Source organism: Nyctereutes procyonoides, unplaced genomic scaffold (assembly GCF_905146905.1).
Source record: "Nyctereutes procyonoides isolate TBG_1078 unplaced genomic scaffold, NYPRO_anot_genome, whole genome shotgun sequence".
Lineage (NCBI taxonomy): Eukaryota > Metazoa > Chordata > Mammalia > Carnivora > Canidae > Nyctereutes > Nyctereutes procyonoides.
The window spans coordinates 27,821,407-27,845,544 of NW_026575044.1; the positions used below are offsets into that span (position 1 = coordinate 27,821,407).

Below are 24,138 nucleotides of genomic sequence, written 5' to 3' on the forward strand. Positions count from 1 at the left end.
ATAAAAATTAAAAATGGGGCACAGCAGATGCTTGGGTGGCACAAGTCAGTTAAGTGGCCAGCTCTTGGTTTCCACCATTCAGGTCATGATCCTCAGGGTCATGAGATGGAGCCCATATCTGGCTCCACGCTCAGCACAGTGTCTGCTTGAAATTTTTTCTCCCTCTCCCTCTGCCCCTGCCATCTGTGCTTTCTCTCTCTCAAATAAATCTTTAAATAAAAAAAATGGAACATAGTATACATACAAAACTATAAAAAACATAGAAGATCTTTGAGACCTGGGTCCTGGCAAAGAGTTCTTAGCCTTGACACCAAAAACACAATCCATAAAAGGGATAGTTAAATAAATTGGACTTTATCAAAAGTAAGAACTTTTGTCCCTGTAAAGTAGATGTAAATATGAGGAATAAATTAGGAGAAAATATTTGCAAACCACGTATCTGACAGAGGACTAGTTTCTAGAATATAAAAAGAGCTCTGATAACTCAACAGTCTAAAAAAAATCAGTTGGAAAGTAGGCAAAAGACATGAACAGACATTTAGCTGAAGAAGACATACAAATAGTCAATAAGCACAGGAAATGACATTTAGAATCATTATCCATTATGTAGGTGAAAGTTAAAAACCATAACGAGATACCATTATACACTTAGCAGAATGGCAAAAATACAGACAATGTGAAACACTGATGAGGAACTAGAGCACTCATATTACTCATGAGGATGTAGGATGGTTCTACTACTCTGGCAAACATTTGCCTTGCTTTTCTTTTTTAACATACAACTACCATATAACCCACCAATTGCACCTCTAGGCATTTTTCCAGAAAAATGAAAATTTATGTTTATAGCAGGTTTTATTTTTAATTTTATTTTAGCAGTTGCCAAAAATCAGACAACCCAGATGTCCTTCAGCACGCTAATGATTAAGCCAACTGAGGCATATCCTTTTACCATGGAATGCTACTTAGGAATAAAAAAGAACTACTGATACACACAACAACCTGGAACAATCTCCAGAGAATTATCCTGAGTGAAAAAAGCCAGTCCCAAAGGTCATACGCCACATGATTACATTTATCTAACAGTCTTGGAATAAGAAAACTGTAGAAATGGGAACACACATTAATGGTTGCAGGAGTGGGGAGGGGAACAAGAGCAGAGTGATGGGGAGAGGAGATGATTATAAAAGGGGAACAGTAGGCATCCTTGTGATGGAAATGTTCTGTACCTTAAACATGTATCAATGTCAATATCCTGTTTGTGGTATTGTATTATAAATTTGCAAGATGTTACCACTGAGGGGGAGAAAGGACTTAAGGGTACAAGAGAAAGCCCCATCTGGTTTCTTACAACTACACATTAATGTACAATGGTCTTAAAACAAAGTTTAATAAATAAAAAAAAAGATAGGACAACAACTACAATTAAGAATCTCTTATTTTCTGGGGATCCCTGGGTGGCTCAGTGGTTTAGTGCCTGCCTTCAGCTCAGGGCATGATCCTGGGGTCCCAGGATTGAGTCCCACATCAGGCTCCCTGCATGGAGCCTGCTTCTTTCTCTGCCTGTGTCTCTGCCTCTCTCTCTCGCTCATGAATAAATAAATAAAATCTTAAAAAATAATAAAAAAAAGAATCTCTTATTTTCTTACGTTCCACAAAGGAAAAGCCCTGAGACAGCAAGCAGGATAGGGTTGGGAATTTGCCCTGCTTTGCACAGTTCCAAGAAAAAAAAATTTCATCCAGGAGTCTAGCATTTGGGAAACCACTGCTGAGGGTCTGCTGTCCAGTCTTGCCCATCTTAGCATTCTCCACTGCTATCCCCTTTCTTCCACATTAACCTTTCCAAACTTTCCTTAAAGGTTAAAATAGATACAAATAAACTGAAAACCAGAAGTAACTTCTAAGTAGCAGTTTGATACCTCTATATTTTAAAAATGATCTCTAATACCTTCCGGTCCATGGTATGCAAGTGTTTCCCAAAATTCACATCCTTATTAGTCCAGGACTAGCATCTCATCCCATGGCTCTTATAGGTGAGGCAGGTGTTCTATATTTTAAACCAGGCCACACTAAAAGAGAGCATAAACTGTAATCACCCACACACAAAGAGGAGCTTGCAGAGTCTTCCTTCACGTTAGGAAAAACCATGTTGACTTTTACTCTTCCTATTTTGAGCACAAGGCAGCGCCTCAGAAAGCCAACCGCTTTTCCTGGGTTTACTGGTTTTAACTGAAAAGACCAAGTATCTCTATTAGAGTAAGAGTTACCACAAGCTCTTTAACAAAACACATTCTCTGTTGCTACAAAAATCAATTTTCCCTCATCCTCTCGACCCTTCAAATCCTTTTTTAGAAATATTTCTTAAAAAAATGTTTGCTTTATCATTGCTTTATTTTTTAAAATTTAAATCCCAATAGCCAATATAAAGTACATCATTTCAGACATAGGGTGCAATGTCAAATCCTCTTTCTTGGAGCAGACTTAGAATCCTGGCATCCCGCATGTGGTACATAGAACATCTGTCCTAGCTTGAGGCCCCCCCCCCAACTCCCCAAAAAAGACTGTCTCCATATCTGGTGATACAGGCACCATAAGAGGCATCAGAATGAAGAAAGAGTTGTAAAGATTTTCCAGTCATACCCTACCATTGAAAGACGATCTGGCTCTGTCTTCAGTGCTGTGTATATTTAGTCAGCGAGCTTTCTGACCAATGCAAGGTTAGTGTTCTCCTCACCAAGAGGTGGGAATCACTGCCTCTCTAGTTGCTCCCAGCTTTTCCAAGAAGGAAACCCCGCTGGGATGTGAACTGAGGTTTTCCCTGTCAGGAGATGACTAAGCTTTCTTTGGACCTTCAAAATAAGCTGTATCTTGAATTCCAAACTCCCTGTGGGTGCTTTCAGATATTGAATCACTCCAGTTATAGATCACATTCTTCAGTAGGGGAGGGCCACAGCTTTCTAGGAATAAAGCGGCTCCTAAGCATTCACAGAAGGTCACAAGGCTATAAATCCTTAGGCTGATCCCACTCCATATTAGCCTTCTGAAGGGCCCCAGCCTCCACCAAGCACCACCTCAATTAGTGGCCTCTGTTGGGTGGGTTGGGCTCAGGGCCTTCCCCAGGGCAGCAGAGGGAGGCCAAGAGTCTGCCCAGTTTAACTCCCTGGGGGGACTAGAGCTATGATTGCCGGGAAGCACAGAGCTGAGTACACACCAGGGAAACCAAAACCAAATGAGATTATCTGGCAAGTAAAGGAGGCCAAATTACACTGAATCTTGGGCACTCAGTGTGGTACAAATGCATTCCTCTCCTTAAACCAGACTACAAAATGACCCATATTTTATATTTAAGGGCTTTGAAAAATTATAGCTGGCTGATAAAGGGATTTTGATGGTATACATTAAGAAGGGTAATGATGTTATAAACTTCTTTTGGTCGTGTGATTTAGGCTTCTATAAAAATAAAGTATAATCCCCCCAAACCGTCTAAAGTCATAGCTATGATAAAATAGAAATTCAGTTATTTTCATACAAACTGAGCCTCATCCCCCTCTTAGAATCCTCCTTTATCCATCTGTTACTTGCCATGCAAACCAGGATTAAAATAATTTGAGATTGCCCTTTCTATTCTAGAAGAGAATATCCACAGTGCGAAAGGAACAAAAGTAAAATTAAAACAACTGACATGAGACAAACTGCATGAGAATACCACGTGCATTAATTCTGCGAACATTTTTAATAATTACTTATCCTTTTATCAGTTTTTAATCAGAGTTCCTTGAAAATACCTGGGATAGAAGAATGGCTCCTTTCCTCACAAGTATGACTTGACTGATAATGAAATGTAGCCGAATGTTCACGAAGCAGGAAAGTAGCACAGTGAATGGTATCAGGTTCCCTTTAAGAGCCCAGCGTCCAAATTTAGTGTTCAGGTTATAGTGGAAACAAAATCCTCACTTTACATGTATCCTCTCTTTATAGTCTTATTCCTGTGACTTCTAAAGAAGAAACACAGCAACAGATTAGAGGTGTTGAAAGGGTGATGGTGGACTTTGGCTGTGGCAAGAGGGTTGTTCAGACACTGGGTATCCAGGTTGCTACAATCTCCCTCAAAAGATGGATAACCACTGCCCAACTGCAGTGTTGTGTGGGAAGGTTTTCAAACATTTTCAGTAGTCTGTCAAAAGTGTTTAAGTAGATGGAATTTATTGAAATATGCAGGGTTATTTGCATAGCCTCTACCCCTAAATTTTCTGTTGGGACTACTGTGCATCCTAAAATGCTCACATGATGACCACCTGCACTGCTTTTGGAAACCTGCTGTGGGGATCTTATGGAGGAGTCCCAGTTACAAAGTGTTTGGGGGCTGGATCAGTAATTACTTGATGGGGAAATTTATGCTGAATTCCACTGAACTGGGAAATCATCTAGTGATACAAAAGCACCAATTATGTTGTCAGGGATAAAACTTGGGTGGGGGGATGGGAACAAATCCCAATCTATTATGGGGAACAAATCCAGGCAGCCTGGCATCAGGACTGGCAACTGATGGCCACCTGAACTGCTCTTTCCACAATGGCTCTGTGGTTCGTGGAAGAGACATTATGAGTAATCTGTGCACTTTAAGATTTGTTGAACATCAGCAGCACTTCACACTCCTTGGTGCTGTGGACTAGAGACTTCTGAAAGCCACTGGGTAGCATGTGCTCTGTTTTCTTGCTGCTCCGTTGGGCATCAAGATCTGACCCTTGGTGGTTGGGCACCTGACCTTTGGTGGCTCAGTGGTTGAACCTTTGGCTCAGGTTGTGATCCCAGGGCACTGGGATTGAGTCCTGCATAAGGCTCCCCACGGGGAGCCAGTTTCTCCCTCTGCCTCTCTCTCTATGTCTCTTGTGAATAAATAAAGTCTTAAAAAAAAAAAAAAAAGATCTGAATCTTGAACTTTCTGTGCACCCTATCATCAGGGCCGGAGTTTCCCCAGTTGTGCTCAATTTTTTATACATCAGTCTGACTGGTGTTGGATAAACTGCTTGACCCTCTTTTAAAGGATCCTGGAGTTCTATTTGCCAACATATAACACCCAGTGCTCAAACAAAATCCAATTAAAAAATATAATATACAAAAAAAAATTCTTAAAAAAAAAAAAAAAAGGATCCTGGGCTTCACCAGAGATCTGAGGGCAGCCACGATGCCAAATAGGAGATGACTGCCCACCCTGCCGGCAGCACCGAGGTGGAGTATAGCTCTTCCTTTTGTAAAATTATTTCACCTAGATCTTGAAATCTTAATTCTTTCTCCACAGTTTCGCTGTGTGTGCCTTTTAGCTAGCTGTTTTTTGTACCTTTGTCTTCCTTAGGAACTCTCATGTGATACGGGGTTAGAGAGCCATCTAATTTTTTCCCAGATGATGCCCCCCTCATTCTCTGCCCTCCAAGGAGCCTTTTTAGACACTGCCTCCTGGTCATCCCACTCCCCACTGCAAAGAAATTCAATACTAAGGAATAGATTTTGTCTGTTAGGGTTGAGCTTTAGAGGGCCAACATCCAAATTTTGTTCCCACTAAGAGCACTTGCTCCAAACCAATTGAATAAACACATCATGGAGCATCTGTGGACTGAGATGTAGGGATATAACAATGAGTGAGGTGGGCCTTGCCCTCCTACTCATCCCAAAACCCTTTTTTTTGGCATAACCCCAGGAAATAAAGAGAATAATTAATCATGGGAACTTGCTTATTGTAGGAGATCATACATCTGATAAAGAACAGAGCTCGGACCCAAACTCCAGTCTTCTGAGTCCAAATCACATGCTTTCCTCTGAGTTCATTTTAACCCATGTTCCCTTTTTCTTCCCCTATGTCAGGCTTTCTTTGCAGATTAAAATTCAACTTCATATTTTTGAAGCAACAGGACACCAAATTTTGATTTTCATCAAGTTTTTTTTTTTTTTACATGAAGGTCATGGATTGTGCACATAAGAACAAGTTACCACTTACGTGCAGCTAGTAGGTGTCAGATGCCGTCTTAAGTATTTTACCTGTATCAGCTCATTTACTTCCCACAGTAACCCTCTGATGGAGGAGATTTCTTTTTTTTTTTAATTTTTTATTTATTTATGATAGTCAGAGAGAGAGAGAGAGAGAGAGAGAGAGAGAGAGAGAGAGAGGCAGAGACATAGGCAGAGGGAGAAGCAGGCTCCATGCACCGGGAGCCCGACATGGGATTCGATCCTGGGTCTCCAGGATCGCGCCCTGGGCCAAAGACAGGCGCTAAACCGCTGCACCACCCAGGGATCCCATGATGGAGGAGATTTCTTATTCATACCTTACAGATACCTGTACAGAGGCTTGAGGCCAGGCTGGGACTTTGGACTTCAGTGCTGGAGCTCACAAAGACCAGGGTATGCGTCTGTTATATCCGAGATGCCCTGCTGGGTGCTGAGATCTAGAGGGTGAGCTATATACAGTGCAGCCACCAAGGAGCTTATTGGCACACTAATAACTATACCATGAGGCTGTGAATGCAAGTGTACTGACAGGGAAAGTGAAGAACGGAAGGGAAAAGCTTATGACTGCTGTTCCCTTGGAGGATACATAGGATTTGAAAACCACTGGTGTTTTTGGTTTTCAAAAACCTCACTCTGAAAATTAGAGGAAAATAAGCATTTTCTCCCTCAGGTTCCTTAATGGTGGTGCTTTTCAGATTTTGAGTTAGCAGAGAATCTCGAAATTCAGATTACAATTCAATAGGCCTAGGGTGGGATCTGAGACTCTGCCTTTCTAGAAACTTCTAGAGGATGCTGCTGGTCTGGGGACCACACTGAGTGTTGCAAGGCACATGATCTGCTTTCAGAGGTCTTCCACAATCTGCTATATGGTAATCGGGCCTGCACTTAGATGTGTCATTCACTCAGATGATCCTAAGTGAAGTAAACTCATTGACAGCTCAGACCTTGCTACCAAGAATGGGCCAAAACAAAATTAAGGAGCTCAAGTCCATTCTTGGGCCACGTTTTCCATTATTTCTCCTCGTTCCCCTCACATCTCTAATATCCTAGTAGTCATGTACTCATCCAGAGTTTCAGGTCCTTAGGGAAAGCTCTCTGCTTTCCAAGAGGCTATGTACTTAATTAACTAATCTGTGCAAATATATTAGGGAGTGCTAATCACAAACATTTGTTATTTCTGCTCTGCCAACCTAAATGGCTGGTTCTGGATCTTGTAACACTGGCACCCTCAATGAAGCCACTTATTTTCCCTTACATAGAGAACAGACTCTGCTGAATTGACCATATATATATCCATTAAGATTGAGAGTCCGGAGGACGCTCAGATTAACTACCAAGTAGTCTCTCTAAAGCAAAAAAGGAACAAAAGACTTAAGTAGTTTGCAAAAGCTAAGTATTAAAGTAAATTCTAGTATACTTGAACTATCGTTTTGCCTAAAAGTAGTAGGTTAGGCTTTTGGGATTGCCAATACTTTCTAACCACACTCCTGGACAAGTCCTGATGACTTCTCTAAGTGCACTTGCATTTTCAAACCAAGGGTAAAGAAGTGACCAATGATGCCAGAATATTAAGAGTCCCCTCATCTTTGGTGGGCTATACACCAAAAATGGATTAACCAACTTTTTTGAAATCCTGTGCATCTTTTCATGGGAAACAGGAGGTTGTTACAATTCAACATCTTTATGAATTAAAGGGACCTTTGAGAACTACTTGGGGAATTCAACTATCATTTGTAAACCTGTCTGCTATAAAGAGCATTGGACCTGGAATAAAATTCCCTGGGACTGAGGTTTTCCCCCTTATGTGAAGTGTGGGTATACCATTTAAACTTTGGGCTCCAGTTTTTTTTTGGTTTTCTGTCAAGTGCAGTGACTTAGCGTGTTGCTGCTATGTATAAGAATTCTTAAACTATTGCAAATTCCTATGTAAATGGAAAATACTCCTGTTCATCACTTTTTAAATAATTGAATTTGAACACATCTCCCTTGTCCTAAACCTGAGTATTAGTTATAGGATGAGGAAATGTCAAAGTAGAATCAATCCTAGGGAAAACCAATGGCTTAGAAAGAATGGGAGAGAATGCACACCGGAAGGGATCTTGTGGATGTGGCCTTGAGTATGACCCTCACTAGCCCTTGTGAAGCCTACTTGTTGCCTCTCCTATGGTCTGTGATCTCGCAAACCCCCTGGTTTGACCACCATATCTAAAGATTGGCAGTGGAGGGGTGGGGGGAGAACAAAGAACAAAACTATGACCACAAGTAGAACTTTACATGTTAGCTTTAGGTTGAATGCCAGTAGCTATCACAGATTATTGTTAGGAATTTCATGCTTTATAGACATCATTGCACTTAACACATCATTGCACTTAACGCATCATTGCACTTAATGAGGGTTTAAGATTCTTATTTCTTTCAAATCTTTTGGATCCTCCCAGGAAAAGCTAGTTTTTGTGCCTCTTTGTCCTTCTCATCCCACAAAGTGCTTCCCTTCTGTTCTGCATGGGGAGAGCTAATGCATCCCCTGCCTTCCCGTGAGCACCATGTGCCTGAGAGCCAGGAGGATGCAGGTTTCTTGTTTCTGCCTGTATTTGGGGGCAGCTCAATACAACTCACTGCTGGACTGGGTCAGTAGTCCTGCTTTTTCCAGGTCTTCCCTTATCTCTGACAGGGTAAGCAATAGGACCTCTGTTATAGCCTAGGCAGACTCATAGAGAGGACACGAGGCTAACTACTACACGCGTGTGGGAAAAGGAAGCTCAGCAAGGTATCCGAATGGGTGCTCTTTGAAATGTGCCTACTCTGCCAAAAAAATCACTCTATTTTCATATTTTGTGCTGCAATAGTATTGCAGTCTTCATCGGTTAAACGGAAGTCTGAATCTTACCATTACTTCTGCCTATTTCAATTCAAATAATTCAATGTGCCAAGGTAATATCAAAATGATGTGTTTTTCTCATGTTTTGAAAACTTTATGGATTCTCCAAAGAAAAGTCCAATTCCCATTATATTTTGTTCTAAGAAAGATGGATTAACAAGTACCTTTTGGAATGCTGAGATTTCTTACGGAGAAAGCATAGGTAAATGTAAGGTGCCTTCCCAGTTGAGGATGTTAGAGGTCACAGGTGAATTGAGTCGTTTTGGATTGCACTTTAAGCAGAGCTGGGACAAGACCCAGGTCCTCCTACAATCAATGTAAGTGGACTTGTTAATAAGAATAGTAAGAATGATGTTGTGCCTAACTTGTAAAGACTTTAAAAGAAGACCATTGTTTAAGGGGGCAGAGACAAGCATTCTTTGTCTTAACTCCTAAGTCACGCTAATTTTTCTTTTGAATGTTTTGGTAGATGTTGCTACTTTCTCTTGGTTTGACTATCATTTCTCTAATACTTTAATTCTTCGCCAACAGAATTTTAACTTCCTCTTCGTTCTTTTAATCACTAGAATCTCTATTCATGATCGTTAGTAGACAATTTGTATAGTTTTTCAGATTGGGAAATCAAAGTATAGAAGTATCCCACAGTCACAGAAAATTAATAACAAGTTACTAACTACCTAACATTTAAAAACAAACTCCCCGAAATGTGAAAAAAAAATCCAGAAATACACAGGGCTTTCAGATTCCAAGAGCAACGCTTACAACACTAAACTTTGCAAGAATAGGGTGTTAAAAATCTCTTTCCTTTGGGATGGGCCACAAACCCCATGGGAAAATATGACTCAAAGGGACTTAGGCTTGAGGCCAAAGCTTGTAGAACACAATTGTTTTACCCATCCTGCATGGCTCACCTGCGTCAGATTGCTCAACAAGGTACACTCTGAAGGTGTCAAAGGACTCTTAAAAACCCCACCCAAAGTCCCTGTCTGGGCGAATTACCATGAATAGCATCACCAAAGACACTCATATAAGCAGTTTAGGACAGAAAAACAACCTAATATCTCTTCTGCAAGATAACCCAGACTCAGATTCACAACTCAGCTCAAGCTAGTGTCCATGGTGATGGGTCAGCACAGCGACAGGCTCCAAAAGGGGAAAAGAAGCTACACATTCTTGAATATAGTTATATTCCTCGTGGTCTATGAGGCTAATTGTGAGAGCCCTTGGTAAGCAGTACCAGGAGCCTCTTGTTCCTTTCAAATAAGACAAACAATAGCCCCGCAGGACAGACATTTCTTGTTTCTGGGTACAACTTGATTCCAAAGGCCTAATCAGTCTTCTTCTAATTCAAAACATCAGCCTCCTGGGCTGAGCCTCCCTCTATCAGATTGTCTGTCCTAGAGTTCACAAAGCATTCTTTCCACAATAAAAGGACCAAGTGGTTCCTAAACAGAGAAAGTGCCCTAAGTTCAGCTGTTTAATTTTAGTACAAGTTCAGAAACATCAGTGTAGAAGTACCTGCACTTTGTCTACAGTTTAAAACCAGTATTTGGGGGAGAAAAAAAATCCCCAGGGTATCAGTGGTTCACTTTGAAGGGATACCTGGATGAAAGGCAGGGTAGGAGGAAAAATCCTATCCTGGGATTTTTATAGATAATACTTTTTTTCTAATGAAAAAGTGATCTACAGTAGGATTCAAGATAAAACATATTGTAACATCTGTCAGGATTAGAAGTCGTTTTGTAGCATTCCACCATTTACCTTCCCTAACACCTACTAGAGTACCCTATCTTTTCCCACCAGAAAACTATTACCTCTAGGTCTTATCAAATGCTTACCAAAATCTGCCAGCTGCTCAACCTTTACGCCATGTGTAAAGTGTAGGTTCTCCCAGAGATATTGGTAGCAGGTATTAAATACCTTAAGCAAAAAGGATAAAGTTCCAACAGTGGACTTTCAGAAATTATTCAGAGAGAGAGAGCATTTCTTTCCCCCAACCCCAGTATGTTTCCCACAGTAAAGATGGCAATTATAGGGGTCTCCCAAACTGTGGACCAGTGTGACCCAGAGAGTCCTACTTGACTACCCATTTTCCCAGCATGAAAGAAAACTTTCATCTGTATTTTTTCTATCTACAAAGCAGTGGTGGCAGAAAATGACAAAACAACTCCAAATACTGAATGCTTAGGGGTCAAGTACTGTGCTCAAACCAGAGGACGTGAAGAGCCATATGAGTCCATCCCCATCTCCAACCAAGTTATGTGCTGGGGAGGCCCATATGTGGGAAATTAAGGCAAATCACAATGAGTCCCCTGACTTATCCTGGATGGGTGGGCCTGCAGGAGGTGGGGGGAGGTAATGGTTAGGAAGATTGGAAAGGCTTTCCAGAACAGTCTTTCTCACATGTTAATCCATAACACCTGAGAATCTTATTACAGCACAGATTCTGATTGAGAATGTCTGTAAGGGAAGTGTAGCTTCAGCATTTATAGGATGCTCCCAGGTGATGCAGATGTCACGGGTCCATGAAGCAGCAAAGACCTTGAGGAATTAACACCTGAGATAAGACAAAGGCTGAGCCTGGATCCACTAAAGAAGCATACCAGGCAGAAAAATGTGCAAAGACATTATAGCTAGAAACATTATCCTGGATGTGAGAAACAACATTCAACATGCTAAGGAAAATGTTTATGTGAAATAGTGTTGAATGTGAATACAGTCAATGAGAGCTTTACACAAAAAAGGAAATTGTATTTTGTTTTGTTTTTGTAATAGTTGCACAGAGCTGGTAAAATTAGGAGTGGCTCCCCTCACACTCCTCCCTCATCTTTTTCAAACTCTCCCTAATGTGTCTTATGTTGTTTTTATTAAAACAACAACAAAAGGATAAATTAGTTTCTCCTCCATGTGGCGGTAAGGGGAATTCTGTACTGGGGTGTCTTTTGACAAAATGACCACGTGGCTTCCTCCAATTTGGGATTATGTGATGAGACAGGATACACAGCTACTGAGTAACTGATGACTCGGTTATGATCGCTACCTAAAGATGTGTATTTTTGAAGACAGCATATTTTAGAAAAATAGTTGAGTAATTAAAAACATTAAAGTATATTTTTATAATCTATTTATAATCTATTTTATAATCTATTTTTATAATCTATAGTATATTTTGCCTGGGAGAAAAACGCAGGAGGAATTATACAGAATCCTGACAGAAGGAAAAACACCAAACATTGTGTCTTTTGACTTCACAGAGCAAAGAGTAGTGCCCTGATGAGGCATTCATTGCTTGGTGTCCCAGAACATACCATTGCCCCAGGCAAGAGGGAGACCTTAATGTTTCTGAGGAGCAGAAGGGAAGGCTGTGGTTGAGGACATAGAGCCACAAGTCTCTAAGATATACCCTCAATGGTTCCATTTCCAGGGCATAAAAGGGACTCTCAAAATTAACATCACCTTTCTTCCAAATTAGTTGTGTTGCAGTAAACTACAGATATAATATTTAGTCCACTGCCAGCCCTCTCTGAAGACTATTAAACAAATCTTATGACTGTGTCACTATACATAATACAGTCCTCATAGAGACTTATACGTTATCTGAGTCTTACAAGAATCCTGCGAGACAAACCAGACTCCACTATCTCTATCTGACAGATGAGAAAACTCCATTTGAGGGATGTTGATTTAAGGATGTTAAGTAACATCTCCAAAGACACTCAGTCAGCAGCAGAACTAGTTTTAAGTATAAGGCCTTCTGATGATCTTGCTCCAGTTCCAGAATTCTTTCTGTGATACAACACCATACCTTTTTTTTTTAAAGATATATTTATCTCTTTTAGGGGGTGGGAGGGGCACAGAGGGAGAGGGAGAGAGCGTTTCAAGCAGGCACCGTGCTGAACGTGGAGCCTGGTGCGGGCTTGATCTCATGACCCCAAAATTACGACCTTGAAATTACAACCCAAGATCATGACCTGAGCTGAAACCAAGAGTCAGTTGCTTAACTGAGTGCCACCCAGGAGCCCTACAACTTCTAAAAAACAAGGGGGCAGGCATAAGGAAGTATTTCAAACTCGAAAGGAATTGAAATCTATAGAACTTTTTGTATAACTTTTTAAAACTCAAAATTCCACAAGAGCAGTTTGGAATTTGCCATAGGCTCAAACTATATGTCCTCTGTTCAGTTTTAAAGGAACCTAGGAATATAAATAGATAAATATGTGGTGCTGGCATTTAAATACTCTTATGAAACTTACAATACACGAAATAAAGAAACACAAGAGATTTGCTGGTGATGTGAGGGCCAGGACGTGCATGCCACCCAATTTATGGGTTATTAATGAAGGGAAAACCAGCATGTTATTTATAATAGGCTGTCCAGTTAGTCCTTCTGAGAGTCTTTTTCAACCTTACATTTGTCTTATTTTGTTAAATATGTACATTATAAAACAATATTAGAAATGGTCATTTCATATTCTTACAAGAAGAAAACAGAAATAGTTGCTTACCAAAGATATTTCGTCAAAAGGAACTATTTCTTCTTAGGTATTAAAGAGAGTTTTAAGGATTATTTCAACATGGTATTAAACCAAAACATCCATTTATGTGTGAACAAGTAAATCCTCCGCTTCAGGGCTTCTCAAACTTCCCTGTGCATGTGAATCACCTACAGATTTTGTTAAAGTGAGGACCAATTGAGAAGATCTGGGGTGGAGCCTAAATTCTGCATTTTAAGATGCTCATAGGCAACACTGAACTGCAGGTCCTGGGACATCACCTGACTAGTGTGGCATCATTGGAATCCCCTGGGAATGAACTTCCCTGGACTCATTCAAGATCCTGGAACTTTGATAAGCAATGCCACATAGACGTGCTTGGTGCTTTCTCACATATTCTACTTGCTAATAATCTACCCATCGATGGATCTATTCTATTGGAAGGTCTTGAAAGAATAGAAAGAATACAATTACAATATCTTACAAAATAAGATTGCTGATTTTCTAGTTCGGGTTTACTTTTCATTTCCCCTCTTAATTAGGTAAGATGTACAGAAAACTTTAGATAATGGTTTGGATATTTATTTATTTATTTATTTATTTATTTATTTGTAGGTGAAGGCAGCTCAGACATTCTAATCTATTATTTTGGACATATAGTCTCAGATCAAATATTTTACATACCAGGAAAGCTAGGCATTTTGAGACAAAGTAGGTCCCTATTATGGGACAGAAGTAGGGTTGTGAATTTAGCAAAAACAAAAAAAGAGAAAAGAAAAAATAAAACCAAATTTCGAACGACCAAAAAGATGGGATGCCAAGTTTGAAAGTTAGATAAAAGATTCTTTTTTTTTTTTTTAGTATGAGTGTACCCTATGTAATACATATATGTAATATATACTTCTAAAAAATTCATTGTTGGTCTAAAATTCAGATTTAACTGGGCATCCTGTATTTAGCCTGGCAACCCAAGATAAATGCCACCCCCCTGCCCCAAGATCCTAACTTACCCCAAAGGGCTGAGAGAACAGATAACTGGCATGGAAAATGAACAGACCCACTGACAGTATTGTTTAAACATTCCAGCTGCATAGAGAACAGCTCTCTGGATTTGCCAATAACACATAGAGCACGCGGTCACTACTGCTGCTGATGTGTGGAAACTCCTTTTAGAAGATTTGTGCCCAGAAGACCACATTTAAGAAAACAAAATTATGATAGAAGGCAAGCCGGAAGTGAAGCTAACAAAAGTCTTCTATCAACAGTTTCCTTTTGGGGGAAGAACGCAGGAGAGCAATGCAGAAAGATTTTCCTTCTAGCTCCCTCTCTCTTTTCTACTTTTGGAGACTGAAGAAGATCAGTAGGAAAGGCAGATAGTGGTTGCTAGGTTAGAATCAAGAAAGGTGCTTCTTAATAGGTCCAATCCTGGCAAGCTGAAGAAAGAAAGAAGGAAAGAAAGTATAAGGTGGTGGCAGGCACGCTCTCACCTCTCGCTTACTAGTTGTTGAAAGCAGCCTTACCAGCTTTTAAAGAGGGTAATCTAGTTTTCTGGTTTCACTTTTCCGTATGACATCTGACAGATAGCTTCAGATACTTCAGCAGTTAAAACTAAAAGAAATTGCCTTGTTTCCCACCTGCCTTTTCTGGCTTATTTTCCCTTCTCTTACCAACTCCAAATACCAATAGTCATTCTGGTCATGTCATTTATAATTAATTCTAAGTTAAAACCAAGGTTTACCTGTTAGCAAAATGCCTGAGTGTTCTGCCTCTGGTCAAGCAATTAAAAATTATGAATTTCTTAACTGTGGTAAAAATATAGTAAAATCTAATTAGTTCTTAATTTTGGAACTACTTTTTTTTTTTTACTCTAATTTTTATTTTAATTCCAGTTAGGGGCAGCCCTGGTGGCTCAGCAGTTTAGTGCTGCCTTCAGCCCAGGGTGTGATCCTGGAGACCTGGGATCGAGTCCCACATTGGGCTCCCTGCACGAAGCCTGCTTCTCCCTCTGCCTGTGTCCCTTGTGAATAAATAAATAAAATCTTAAAAAAATTCCAGTTAGTTATGGGGCACCTGGGTGGCCAAGTTGGTTGAGCATCCAACTCTTGATTTCTGCTCAGGTCACGGATCAGGTCATGACATTGAGCCCCCAATGTGGGGCTCAGCACTGGGCAGAAAGCCTGCTTAGGATTCTTTCTCTCCTTCTCCTCTGCCCCTTCTCCATGGGCCCCCCCTACCCCCCACCGCTCACATGCTCTCAAAAAAAAATAAAAAATAACTACAGTTACATGTAGCATATTAGTTTCAGGTGTGCAATATAGTGATTTGACACTCCCATACATCCCTTGGTGCTCATCACAAGTGCTCGCCTTAATTCCCATCACCCATTTAATTCATTCCTCTACCCACCTCCCCCCCTGGTAACTATCAGATTATTCTCTATAATTAAGAGTCTGGGATGCCTGGGTGTCTCAGGTCATGATTCCGGGGTCTGGGATTGAGTCCCACATCAGGGTCCCAGCAGAGAGCCCTCTTCTCCCTCTGCTTGTGTCTCTGCCTCTCTGTGTCTCTCATGAATAAATAAATAAAGTCTTTAAAAAAAAAAGTCTGTTTCTTGGTTTGTCTCTCATTTTTTCCTCTTTGCTTGTTTGTTCTCTTTCTTAAATTCTACAAATGAGTAAAGTCAGGTATTTGTCTTTCCTGACTTATTTCACTTAGCATTATACTCTCTAGTTCCATCCACATCATTGTGAATGACAAAATTTCATTTTGTTTCACAACTGAATAGTATCTGTGTGTGTGTGTGTGTGTGTGTGTGTGTGTGTGTACCATGACCTCTTTATCCATTCATCAATCGACACTTGAGCTGCTGCCATATCTTGGCCATTGTAAATAATGCTGCTATGAACATAGAGATGCACAAGTACCTTTGAATTAGTGTTCTTATATTCTTTAATAGTAGTGTGATTGCTAGATCATAAGGTAGTTCTATTTTTGAGGACCCTCCATACTGTTTTACTTTGAAACTACTCTAGTGACAGCTACATGTGTTATATTCATGGCACAGGCTATATTAAACAAAATGGAATTAGTAAAATGTGAAAATTATGATAAGGGAGGAAAGTTACTTTTCACTTGAACTGGTTACATAGTCTGTCTTTAGTTGTGCCACTTCATCCTTCTCCCCAGTTATTCTATCTGGAGCAAGAATGGGTTAATAGTCCAATAGTCCTAGGATAGGGTTAAATATGCTTTTTTTTTTTTTTGCTTTGTTTATAGGAATAATTTAGCTGATCTCAGGTACCTCAAACTTTACATTGTTTATAATGCATTGTTTGATCTAGTGAAAAAGGAACCCTAACCACCATTTTTGGTTTCTAAATTGCAAGTATACTGATTCTGGAAGGGATGAAGAGGACCAGTTATATATACAACCCTTAAAATTGCTCTTAATCTAAGTGAAACTCATTTGTAGTCGGTGGCATTAACAAGTCATCAAAAAGAGGAAGCTCTCTTAACTGAAGGAAATTTTATGAGGCAACACTTAAAAAAGTAAGACAAGTTCCTATCAATGTAGTTACTGTTCTTTCAAATATTCTATTTGAATAGAATAGAAAGAATATTTTTTGGTCCAGCCTTGGGCAGAAGGCAAATAATTTGAATTTCTAGATCATAATCTGATGTGTTTTTGAACCTGGAAATTTCAAACTAAGTTGTCTATGGCATATTGTCAGCCTCTAGTGATGTAAGTGACTGTATGAAAATCTGATTATTTAATGAGCACTTCTTTTACAAGTAGTAATTGATCTTAAATATATACGAGAAAAAAAATATATATACATGCTTAGTGCTATTTTCAAAAACAGCACATTACCACACCATGTTTTAAGTGTATAGAGTGACAGTTAATGAAAAATCTCAAATCTGGGGCCCAGGTGGCTCAGTCGGTTAAGTGGCTGCCTTAGGTCAGGTTGTGATCCCAGGGTCCTGGGATCAAGCCCTGAGTAGAGCTCCCTGCTCATGAGGAACTTGCTTCTCCCTCTGCTCCTCTCCCTGCTTATGCTCTCTCAATAAGTAAAAATCTTAAAAAAAAAAAAAAAAGACTTAAGCTCAATTAAACCATTTTGAACACTTAGGTTTGCATTTTGTATAATTTTCAGGGATCCCAAAATATTGTTCTCCTTTTGATGTTTTCAACCATTAAAAAAATACCAAAACCAGTTTTAGTTCATAGGTTTCAACAGACCAGTGGGCCATAGTTTGTTAATCTGCAAAACAGATGCAGCCATGGGTTTCAACTCAGTGCAAGCCTAGTGCCATTACACGAAGTTTGTCAGTAGTCATTTTTGAAGTATGTAGATGATTAGGTTTTACTAGGAGGCAATTTACCAATAATCATATTCTATAACTCTGGTGTAACAAATCACAATTCTGAAGACTTCTCTTGAAATTTATGGTGGCAAATGTGGAGCAAAAATTTGTGTGATTAATAGATTCAAAATACTATAGCCAGATTTTCCTGATTAGGGAGAATAAATTCACTTAAGTATTTAAGAGGGTTGCAGGTAAATATGAGTTTTATTATTTTATTCTCTGTGGTCTCCAGTTGGTGAAGGCTGCAGAAAATACTGTGGATGGAATGTGTGGTGAAGGAGACCCTGAAGTAGAGACTGAAGGACTATTTAGTAAAGAAGTTGTACAGGGCATTTACGTTTTTGTTGAATGATGATGAATCTATATGGGCTCCTAAAACAAGAAAGTTTATGCTTCTATAATTTGGGCAAAGATTCTCAAACTCCCTACTTTAGTTATCTAGATAAGAAGCTAATGATGGCTCGGATATTTGGGCGTTGGCCCAGTCCAAAGGTTGATTACTTAAGAGTAAAGTCAAGTGAGAGCATGATGTATGTAAATAGTTTCTATTTTATTTTATTAAGATTTTATTTATTTGATGGGGAAAGAGAGAAAGAGAGCAAGCAAACACAAGGTGGGGGAGCAGCAGAGGGAGAGGAAGAAGCAGATTTCCTGCTGAGCAGAGAGCCTGATGTGGTCTCTATCCTAGGACCCTGAGATCATGACCTGAGCGGAAAGCAGACGCTTAACCGACTGAGCCACCCAGGCACTCAGTTTCTCCTATTTTAAGGAGAAAGCAGAAAATTAGAACTGAACTTATCTAGCCAAAACCTCCAAGCAAGATTATACCCAACCCTATTCAAGAAACAGCTGCATGATGTAATAGACTCTGGACAAGGAGTTTGGAGTATCATTTAGTTTTGGGACTTGTGTTTTTTAGCACTTGGGAATTCTATCTATCCAGTTCTGTTTAGGCCCTGATATGTTAATTAATAAGACCCAAGGGCTGGGGGGCGCCTGTGTGGCACAGTCATTTAAGCTTCTGACTCTTGATTTCAGCTCAGGTCCTGATCTCAGGGTCCTGAGATCAAGCTCCGCCTTGGGCTCCACACTCAGTATATAGTCTCATATTCTCTCTCCCTTTCCTCTGTCCCTCCCACTCATGCTCGTGCTCGCTCACTCTCTCAAATAAATAAATAAATCTTAAGAAAAAAAATCAAAGGGCTGTATAAATTTAAGGTAAAAAAAAACTGGATGATTCTCATCTGTTTTCAAAAACTTGAGAGTTTCTAAAATTGAGATGACACACCTTCTTTGTACCTCACTCCTTTTGTCCTACTTGTAAATACTGCGGACCTAGGTTTACACTATTCTCTGATTAACAGTTTCTGATGAATCTGGATTAGACCCAGTCGTCTAGACTACATTTCAGCCTTTCAATATCTTACACTTCCCAAAAAAGGGATGGGGATTTCAGAAGTGCATCCTTAGTCCTTTTCTAAGCTACACAGAAATGAGAATGGGTTCATTTACATCATTTTGGCCTTTGGAAATTCTTATTAACATTTATTTTTCATGGTATCTGTCAAAGAACACAACAAACTTCTCGTTTTTATTTTTTTTCCAACTTCTCGTTTTTAAATATGCTGGCTATTTAAATACATTTGTGCTATTTTTAAAAAGATTTTATTTATTTATTCATGAGAGACACAGAGAGAGGCAGAGACACAGGCAAAGAGAGAAGCAGGCTCCATGCAGGGAGCCCGAAGTGGGACTCGATTCCAGGACTCCAGGATCACATCCTGAACTGAAGGCAGATGCTCAACCGCTAAGCCACCCAGGTGTCCCTCACTTGTGCTAATTTTAATAAAGGCCAATGACAATAAAAGCTGTTTAAGTATTAAAGTGCTATTTGTCCTGTGCTCTGAAATAACTCTTCCAGCTTCATGGATTCGTTTAGGCATCTGTATAGTTGGATTTTTTTCCCCCATAATAATTGGCAGAGAGCAAACTTATGAAGTGAACCTTTGATCCGTGAGAATGCAGTTAGGTATAACAATTACTAGTTAAATTGTCTTTATTTTATGCTAAAAAATTGCTAACTTATTTTATGTAAAACTGTAAATGAACAAATGAGCTACCACTTTACAGCACTTAAGAACTGAAACAGACCTTCAGGTCTTACATATCCAGAATATCTGTCTTGGAAACTAATGAAACTGTATGTACTCAGGATGCTTTGCTTACAAATGTTCTCCCCACCTTTTGAAAATGTTCAGTATAAACGAGTAGCATCCAGAGCATGAAAGGTCTTATCCTCTGTGCTATGGCTGCTGCAGACACAAAGGCCCCTAGGAGAGAATACCAAGCAGGGTACCTAGGGGCTATGAGAGAGTCCAACAAAGTTCCATAGCTGACAACATCGAATGCTTGCTGTGTGCCAGGCACTGCTGTTCCCCCTTAAAGAAACAGCATGGGGAAGGAAGCATTTAGGCAATGATGGAAAGAGTCATGGGAATATAAAGAATAATGAAGGAAAGGAGAGGTATAAAAACTGAAGTTAATAGCAATAATTAGAAAGTTTATTTAAAAATCTGTGTATACTTTAAGACAGGTTATTTTATTAGGGTCAGGTATGCCTTAGGAAATTTTTTTTAAAAGCAAGAAATCATTGGTTAATAGCAACATTTCTTTCAAAATCTTAGGTATGATTTCTATTTCAATAGATCCTTGAATCCAGCACTGAGCTTGTAACCAAACAGTATTTGACTTCTCCGTATTCAAAGTTTATGGGCTGCAGATTCATCCTCTCTACTTCACATAATTGAAATAACCCTAAGGAGTCGGAACTCTCCAATTGCTTCTTTTTATGCGCCTCCCACGGAGGAAATTACAAGATGCCTCCTTGGCTTTGTGTTTCCCCTCCTAACAGGAGAGAGCACCAGTAATGAAGCTGGTAGGATAGGTGCTGGAAAAGGGATGGGCTTCCATAAGCAAGCAAATCCTGATCACAGATTCAAATATGCTTTCAAAGGAGTGGAAGAGTGCGCGGCAAGAAGCACTGGATGCAATTACTTCCTATCGCCCGGGCTCCGCCTTGGAGTGCAGCCTGCTGACTCACCAGGCTGCTCCCAGTTAGTTTCTGCTGGGTTTCCCCACGGCCTGCGCACGTGAGTCATCATGGGAATGAAAGTTTCTACCCGTCTCCTTAACAACCGTGCAGAAACCAGGCATGACAGTGAACTTCGATCTTTCCAGTAAGAACCGGACCTAAGGCAAGAGAGGGTGAAAGATGATGTGGCAGGTGTCACCGGCAGCCAAGCTGCCAGATGACAGTCCCCCGCCCTAGGGCGTTCGTCAGCAACACTCCAGTTTCAGCGTCATCCCCCCACCCGCCCAAGTAGTTAAACTGGCATCTTGTCGAGCATCGCTTGCAGCTGCTGGCCACTGAACTCTGTTTTTTTTTCCCCCACGTCAGTAATGCTCAAACTTTGCTGCACAATGAAATTACCCGGAGATTAATAAAACATAACAAATCCGATGCTTGGCTCGCACCTCCAAACTGTCTGATTTAAACGAGCTGGGATGACTTGTGGACATCAGGACTTTTCCAAAGCTCCGCAGGTAATTCTAACAGGCAGCAAAGTTTGGGAACCTCTGCACTGGACAAGCCTCACTCCTCCCCGAGCAAGTGAACCTTACCAGTTTAGCATAACTACTGACCACCCACCCGGTGGCTTCCCAACCTGTCTCAGAGACCTACTGACACTTAGTCCCCCTGATAACTCAGGGTGGCAGCCGCAGAGAACGCTAGCGAAGCAGAGCAAGGGGGCATTTTTAGCAGGAACACTGTCTAGACAAGGACCATCTCCGCCCTTAGCTTTCTAAAAACTTCGCCAAATTTAGTGCTGGGGGAAGCATCTCAAATGGCGCTATTCTTACTGTTACCTTTTGATCTCTGTTCTGTTTCATTCCACAGAGTCCTGTTCGGCAAAGCTGCAAGCCTCGGGTCCTCTCAGATTAGAAGCAGGTGCTGCGTCAAAGCGCAGCCGAGACGCGGGTGCACGCTCCACCCGGCCGGCCCGCCGCGCCGCGCCGAGCCCAGCCGCCGCCTCGCAGCGCGGCCCCGGGGTAGATACTATGCTAATCAAGAAAGTTCTTCCGTCTCCTCGCGGGAGGGCGGGTGCAGGTTCGAACGCTTAACCCTTCATTTTACGGGACTGCCTCGGAGCGCGTTTCGTGACCTCCTCTTGCTTCGCGGGCCTGGACCACGTTCCACGTTTTTGGAAGAGGGGACGTGAGCAAGTGATGGAGAGAAGCCGCAGGGAGGGGACAGCAGGGTTGGCTGGCGCCGGGGTGAAGGGACGGCTACTGTTCAGAATATTAATTACTCCACGCGCTACTGACCCGGCGATGACTAGCAGAAGGGGACGGGGGGTTAAGACAAAGGCTCCTCCGGATCGAATGGCTGCAGCGCCCCTTCCTCCGAGGTTAGAGCTCTGCCTTCTGCGCTGGGCGGCACTTGGCACGGGAGTGACAAAGTGACTCAAGGGGTGACCAAACCCACGAGCCCTTTCGGGGTTTGAAAGTCTGCATTACCGAGCGCTCCACATTCGGGGGCGGGGTGTCTTTCGGTGCCCACCCCTCCTGCAGCCCTTTGTGGGATTTCTGGGCTCTGGCGCAGCCCTTCTAAGGGTGGACTGAAGAATTTGCTACGGAAGCAGAGTGGGGAGTCGCCGAGGAGCCCTCGCCCTGCGCCCTGGGCTCCCTGCAGTCCTGGGCGTCAGAAGCACCAGCGGGAGCCGAAGCTGGACATGGGGGGCGGACAGAGGGGCTCATCTCCGCCGGAGGGCAAGCTCCCGGGGCGGCCGCAGGGCCGGGGGGCCAGGGTTTGATCCCCAGCCCGCCAGCGCCAGCGCGCGGCTCTTCCTGGTCTGCCCCTGCCAGCGCCCTGGGTTCTCAGTCCCGGCGCCCCAAGTCGGGCGCCCCCCGGTTTGCGCGCGCCGGGCGCGCACCCCCAAGCCCCCTCTGCGCCAGCGCCAAGTGTCCCGGTCCCGGCCGGCCCCGGCCCTCTCCCCGGAGCTAGTCCACTTTGCTTCTGCCAGCGTGGCAGTCCGACTCCCTCCCCTCTCCCCGGGGGCGCTGCGCCGGGGCTACGGAGGAGAGGTGCAGCCCGCGGGAAGGCGGCGGGTGCACACCCCGGAGCCGCGCCGCCGACCCCCGCACAACTTCTTGCGGGCACGGAGACCCGGGGTCCCGCCGGCTCCGCGACGCGCGGACTGCAGCCCCCCCGCTGCGGGAGGAGGCGCGGCCAGCGCCGGGCCTGGGAGGGACTGCGCCAGGGCAGGAGGTGTCGGGGTGCGCCAGGGCGGTACCGCTTTAAATGCACTTGACTCACCTGCTCCGGCGCTGCCGCCTCCTTCCCCTACTGACAGCTGGGGGCTTTGTTTTCTCCACCCACCCGGCCGGCTGCGCTCCGCCCCCACTGCCACACGTGACTCGCCGTCTGCCGCCGCCGCTCCGCTGGTCCCCCCGGGAGAGCCCGGCCCGCGCCACCCTTGCCCGAGGGTGCGGAGCGCGGGTGGAGACCCCAGCCCGGGATACGTCGGGGTCCGAGGTGACCCGTCGGCGGGCTGGTTGGAAGGTGGCACGCGGGTCAGGGCCCTTGGAAGCCAGAGTGAGTTGGGGACATGGAATAAAGTGCCCGCCCCAGGGAGCTGGACTGCTGGGCCCCACCCGGGAGAAGGGAGGCCGGCACCCCTGAGAATGGGGTCTTGAAAAGGCGACGCCACACCCTGAATTAATCACCTGTGGCTGGGAGCCTGCTCGCCAACCGACGTGCTTCCGCCTCTTAGACCAGGTGTTTGTACTCCTACTCGGGGGGAACAATTGATAACAAAGGACAAACTAATTTTGTCGTGAACGTTGTTGATCAAACCAGGCAACTCTCAACCGGATAATACGATTGATAATGCAATCCTAGCAAGTTTTATTGAGGTTTCCAATCTGCTTTTTGGTGCTGTGGATATTGGATTCTGTTTGGAAAACGGAATCCAGGCTGGAGAAGCTAACTACAGATTATTGATGTGGGCACTGGTCCATTTGGAACAGTACCTATTTTTAATGAAATGAATTGAGAAAATGTTCTGGCTTCAAGACCCAGCTTAGTTAGTATCTGCTGCTTTTGGAAGTGTTCCTGACCCTTGCTGCTCTCAACTGCACGAACCTGTTGTCTGAATCCTTCCTTTTGCCCTTGGAGAACACAAACATTACTTCCTCTCCCTGCCCCCATCCCCACCCAATTGCAAGTGGGGGGGGGGGGGAAGAGTACCTCCTTCTCCCGAGCATCCTTCTAAAGTGAAGTCTGCATAGTGAAGTGGCTTAGCACAGTGCTTCCCAAACTTTAATATGCAG

At 42.6% G+C, this 24,138-nt stretch overlaps 1 protein-coding gene across 3 annotated transcripts in view; it reads right to left on the reverse strand.

Annotated features, from left to right (window-relative positions):
- MAPRE2 (microtubule associated protein RP/EB family member 2) overlaps nucleotides 1-23,843 on the reverse strand; it is a 153,966-nt gene extending 130,123 nt beyond the window's left edge. Inside the window, exons 1-2 of one of the 3 annotated variants that reach the window (XM_055324169.1) lie at nucleotides 21,673-22,434; nucleotides 20,846-20,994 (exon numbers count right to left, since the gene is read on the reverse strand). Coding sequence is in view for 1 of the 3 variants with exons in the window: in XM_055324168.1 (XP_055180143.1) it covers nucleotides 21,673-21,696 (24 nt within the window). In the remaining 2 variants the exon portion in view is untranslated. Of the gene's footprint in view, nucleotides 1-20,845; nucleotides 20,995-21,672; nucleotides 22,435-23,122 lie in introns of those variants that run through there. The other 2 variants (XM_055324170.1, XM_055324168.1) reach the window with 2 other exon arrangements.
- Between the last annotated feature and the right edge of the window lie 295 nt (nucleotides 23,844-24,138).